We start from the raw sequence: 5787 nt of genomic DNA on the forward strand, positions 1-5787 counted from the left end.
AAATTAACATTTTAAAGTTTAATTTTATGAAACTACATAACATTTTCAAAATGAATTTAGGACGCTGAAAACGTACACAACCATCAAGTCTTTCCAAAATGTTTTTTTTTGTGAAAATATTTGAAATATCAAAATTTCAAACGAGTTTTTTTTTTTCGAGTCTTAAAAAAAAAAAAAAAAAAAAAAAAAAAAGTTAAACTCGCGTGCTCATTTTTAATATTTTAAAGAGGGGAAGGGAGAATGTGCACTAGTGTTTATTCCGAAAGCCGTTTTTAACATGGGAAGGTTGAAAAAAATGCCTTTCGGAATACCCCCCATGTTAAGAACGGCTTTCGAAATAAGCACCCTTTACAGGTTGGGCAAGTGCACATGGAGCGAAAAAAATATTAAATTTGGGTTTGTTTTACTATACAGCTTCGAAAAAGTTGTCAATAAATAAAAAGCAAACAAAAACAAAATATAACGTCACGGTAACATTGTTTTATCATTTATTTGGAAGTGATTATCGAGACTTCAAAGACATCGCGGCCATCTTTTCTTGTTCTCCGGCAGCGCTTATTTACTCGTTTTTCGAACCGAATACACCTTTTACGTTAAATAAAAACACTAGAAACCGATCCAGTCAAGTAGAAAAGTAACTTATCTTGCCTTTGGTAACAGTTATATATTTGTTTTTTGTTTTTTTGACAACTTTTTCGTACCTCTGGATTGTAAAACAAACCTAAAACTTGTTGGAATAAAAATGAAAGTTAATGGTTTAATTTTTAGAAATTAAAAAAAAATCTAAGACAAGTATGTAATGTCAAAGTGATTTTTTAATTCCACAAATGATTTTAAAAAAATAAAAATAACAGTAAATATGAACTGAAGTTGGTCACAGAAAATAAAATGCAGTATTTATGTATGATAATGCTACCTAAGCCGTCCAATTTTGTCCAGATATTGAGGGGAAAAAAAAGTGACCATGAAATATTTTGAAAAAAAATACCTAAGTAGTTACCCATTATTTCAGGTTTTGTTTAAGTAAAAAGCTTTTTAATTTCTATCTCCACTTTCTTTTTCAGCAATATTATTTTTAAGTATTTTTCTTCATAAATGTACTGCAACACAGTGTCTAGAAGTATCATTTTGTTCGTATCATTACAGTTAATAATAATAGTAATAGTTATAATAACAATGCTGATAACACGTGTAGAGGAGGCAAGCAAGTGTGTGAAGAAAATAAACGGATTTTTTTTTTTTTTCATATAACATACATACATCAATTTTTTCTTTAACACAGGTTTGAGATCAGCACTTGCTCTTTTTTTTTAATCATTTTTTGCTCGGTTTCTCTCCCCCATGATTAACGGATAGCAATAATACCACATTCCAGAAGTTTCTCTATTTTGCTCCTGATCTCTGGGTTGGCGAGATGTTCCTTGATGGCATCGGGGTTCTCCTGCATTTGTTGAAGGATCATTTGCATGGCCGGATCGGTGAGAATTTTCTGAACCTCCGGGTCGTTCATGACCCTCTTTTTCACCGTCTCCGGATCCGTACTCTGACTCATGACAGCTTTCTGGTAACCGTCTTTGGCCTCCTGGCATTTAGAGTCCAGCTCCAGGGCTTTGGAATAAGCATCAGCCGCCTTAGAGGGTTCCTTCATCGCCAAGAGGGTGGCCCCACGTCGAAGATAGCCTTTCACAAAAGAAGGGTCGATTTTAATACAACTGTCGGCATCTTTCAGGGCCAGGGAATATTCCATCAGTTTCATGTAACACGCCGACCGATTGCTGTATATTTTTGCATCATCGGGGTTTCTGTTAAGGGCCTCATTGTAGTGTTTGATAGCATCGGGGAAGTTCCCCTCTTGGAACATCTTGTTTCCCTTGTTTTTCTCCTCCAGTGAAATCTCCGGGTTTATGTAAGCAAGTCGTTCAGCTTCCTTGATTCGTTGCTCCACGTTTTGGGCTTTTTTAATCACATCAGGGGATCTGTGTTCCGATAAGGATTTGTTATAATATGTCAAGGCATTTTCAAGGTCATCTTGTTTGAGGTAAGCATTGCCGATGCGGCACAGGGCCTTCGCTATGAGGGAATAGTCAGCCTTATTTTCGCGGCCAACATCGATAGCATCATGGCATTCTTTGATGCAAGCGTCGTACTTACACTGTTCAAAATAAACTGCGGCTCGATTGGTCATAATAGAAATATTAGTAGGATCATGACCGATTGCTGCATTATAATGTTCCAATGCTTTCTCAAGTTCTTTTTTCTTGTAGAAAGCATTTCCTTTTTCTTTTTCGCTTAGAGCCAGCTGTTTAGGATCGGTCGCCATTTTGTAGAATGTTCTAGGTTCGCCGGTCGCTTAGATTTAAATAGTTCAGCCAAAGTTGTCTCCCCTTCAGACACTCTTCAAGAAAAGACCAGAAAATTCGATACTTTTCGCTTGAGCTTATTTATCCATGTGTAAGAAAGAAAGAAAGAAAGAAAGAAAAAAAAAGAAGAAAAACTTTACCCGCCCTCTTACACTATGTATATACACGTGGTCGTAGTAGTACAAAGACTTTGACTTATATAGTGAGTGACTTGTCTTTCCCACAAAAGACAGGTAATGAATGATATCCAGTCGTTTTTTTAATGTGGGAATCCAGTTTCCAGAAGTGGATAGTTAAAAATAATCTGGATTGAATCTGTCGGTATTCCCCGGTTAGGAACATCGCAGGTGACTAACTGGCTATAAGCCAATTCCCTTCATAAAGTGTGTCGGGGGTACTATCATTAAGAAATTGTTCAATACTATTATTATTATTATTATTATTATTATTATTATTATTAATCTTTTTCATCCCAAACAAGGCATATTAACTCTTGGAACGTAAGGGGCTGCTATTTGGGATCGTGTCTAACAGGGTGCAATGGGGAGTTGAGCAGCAAGATGTCTGTTAACATTACATTTAAACTTCTGCAGGTTAGTACAGTAAGGGAAACCGGAAACAAGAAGGGAATTCCAAAGTCCAGTAGTCCGAGGGAAGAAACTATTATAAACTACAGCCTTTGTTAAAAATGACAAAAAAAGAAAAGTTATGCTTCACCAGTTTTAGTACTAATATTCATATAAACTCATAGTAGTTTATATATTTCTTCTTTTTTTTTTTTTTTACAAGGGAATTACCACTTATCAAGGCCCAGAGGCTACTCGAGGATAAGAGTTAAAGAGTGTACAGTGGTCAAAAGAACAATATTATAGTAAGTGTAAATTTGGTGAATTGGATCACTTAAGGGGACGGCTTATCAAGAACTTGTTTATGTTGGACTTGAAGACGGCCATATTGTAGTCAGCTGGAAAACAGGTAAACAGAAGAGAGTTCCACGCACCTGGCTCTTATATAGGTAGAGAATTGTATCAGCAGGTAGATATCTACTGGACAGATAGAAGGATCCCACTATTTTTCCAGCGACCATGGCAACGGATTTGATGTGCGTGTTCCATTTTAGATCAGGAGTAAAGGTCAAGCCCAGAAGCTTGTCAAAACAAGGAGCCTCCCCATTTTAATTGATGCCAGATGGGGATCAGAACATTGATGATGTAAAGAGAGAAGATTGGTTTTAGATGCATTAAAAGTAGGCACCGCCAAAACTGGGGGGGCAGGTCAGTACTTTTTGACGGACTGTCTTTTTAAAAATCTACCAAAAATCAGGTAATTATCCGATCAATACGAAATTTTCAGCAATTATTAGGAGAAGAATGAACTTTATAACAATGTACTTATTTTTCATAAACGATATTTATATATATATATTTTTTTGCTTACAAAACCCCCCCTTGTTTTGAAGTGGGAACAAATATGCTTAAAATAATCATCTGAAACTGAAATCAACATATTGTGTTGTTGTAAGGGACAGAATTATAGATTAAAAAAAAAAAAAAAAAAATTGTTTGCATACCTTATTTTGACGTCTGAATATCAGAACTTCGATTGTGTTTAATTATCCCGCTTTTGAGTTTTGAAGTGTGAAATTCGGTGAATATGTTAAGTAAAATAATTAATTTAAGTTAAGCAAAACAAAAAAAAAATTTTTTAATATTTATACGAAAAAAGCTATTTTAAAATTTTTGATAAATAAATTAACAATTTCTTTTTAGCGAGCCGAATAATGCATGACCATTATTAAACAGGGCATGCTTTGAATAATTGATACCAAAAAAAAAATTCGATAAATATTGTGCCCTTTGTGTTAAAAATAGCATAATTTTTTTCGATCCCGTTTGAAAACGTTTGCCGCCTTTCGACTACGGTGGACCAAACGCACTGAAATAATTTTTTTTTATTCTGCTTTAAATTGCCCCCCCCCCCCCCATTTTGGGGAGCCTGGCCCCCACACACATACACATTAAAAACCAAACTCATACAAATGGTCACCCATCTGGTATTGGCCAGCCTCAGCTTAATAATACATTGAAATTTTCGTCACTGAAAAATAAGTTTTTTTTGGCCTGTTTGGTCTTCCATAGTTTGCTTTTTATCAAACGAAAACGTAAACAGAGTCGATCTGAACTCTACGTCAACGCGAAATATCTGGTTACCTATATGAATAAGTGGAATTATTTGAAATTCAGGTACTTATATTATAATATTTTTGCATATTCTCTTAGAAAATCATCCTAAATCTTAGTTAGACAATAAATAAATTAATTAATTTATTTCAAAAACCCTTTTTTTTTTAAATATTTAAGTACGTTTTTTGTGCAAGATAAAAAATGTCAATTGTTAACTTTTTGGGAAAATTTAACATTTAAAATTGAATTAAAAATAGTAGAAAAAGTTTTACATTATTCTGTTTTCTATATGATAAAATTCAGGGTTTTATCTTTCTGGAAAAAAAAAGTTACTCAGAAATAATGGATTTTAATAAATGTAATTTCGTTTTAAAAAACAACAACAACTTGATTTTGCGGCCATTTTTGGCGGTGCCTAATTAAAAGTAACCAGCCACTTTTTTCCTCACATACACACACCCACATGTACACACACGCACGTATATACACATCCATGTACACACACATGCATGCTCGCGCGCGCAAACATGCACACATTGGTGACGTCACTTCCTTTTAAGTGAAATCCAGACATGCGCAGTCAGAACACTGATCCCAGTATAAAAGTCAACAACAACATTCAACTTCCTCTTTCTTCCCTTTTGCTTTGGTTCGTCAACCAGACAAGTTCGCGTCCACAGCTTGTGACATGAAGACACTTCCACCTGGCCGACTGCTGCCATGCACGCCCGGCTTTACTGAGGTCAACCCTCTCTCTCTTTCTTTTTCTACATGCTGGACTGCCATTTCTCTTTCCCCTACTTTATTCCTCTTTTTTTCTATTCAGCAATTGAGTTTTTTTTCTTCCTTCCATTCATTTCATTATTTTCTTTTGTAGCAAATTAGGATTATTATATCCTGGTCAGCAACACACCACATGCTCAAGATCAGACTTATTTCTATAAATTATTATTATAATTTCTGTTAAAAAGAAAATAAACCCACCACTAATTTTTATTTAGAGTGAAGGACGTCTTTCTAGATTCATTACAGATGGCAGGAGTCATCTGATCTTCTATTAGTTTTCTTGCTTCCTCTCACCACTTTAAATGGTTTTGTGTGAGTGCTAGAAAAAGGCACTTGTTTTACTCACTTATTTTTTTCATGATATGGATTATTCTTATCCAATATTTATTGGGCTTTATTATACAGTGGAGAAGTGTTAAATAAATCTCTTTCTTCTTTTATCCCCCCTCCTTCTATTC

General features: G+C 34.8%; 1 protein-coding gene across 1 annotated transcript; it reads right to left on the bottom strand.

The window, feature by feature from the left end:
* Positions 1-795: 795 nt before the first annotated feature.
* LOC145295908 (stress-induced-phosphoprotein 1-like) lies at positions 796-2402 on the bottom strand. Its single transcript, XM_080141678.1, has one exon. It carries the CDS (start codon positions 2318-2320, stop codon positions 1346-1348), a length of 975 nt encoding a protein of 324 aa, XP_079997804.1. The 5' UTR covers positions 2321-2402; the 3' UTR covers positions 796-1345.
* Positions 2403-5787: the final 3385 nt, after the last annotated feature.

The sequence above is a fragment of the Euprymna scolopes genome, chromosome 16, assembly GCF_053919585.1.
Source record: "Euprymna scolopes isolate OS-2025 chromosome 16, ASM5391958v1, whole genome shotgun sequence".
Lineage (NCBI taxonomy): Eukaryota > Metazoa > Mollusca > Cephalopoda > Sepiida > Sepiolidae > Euprymna > Euprymna scolopes.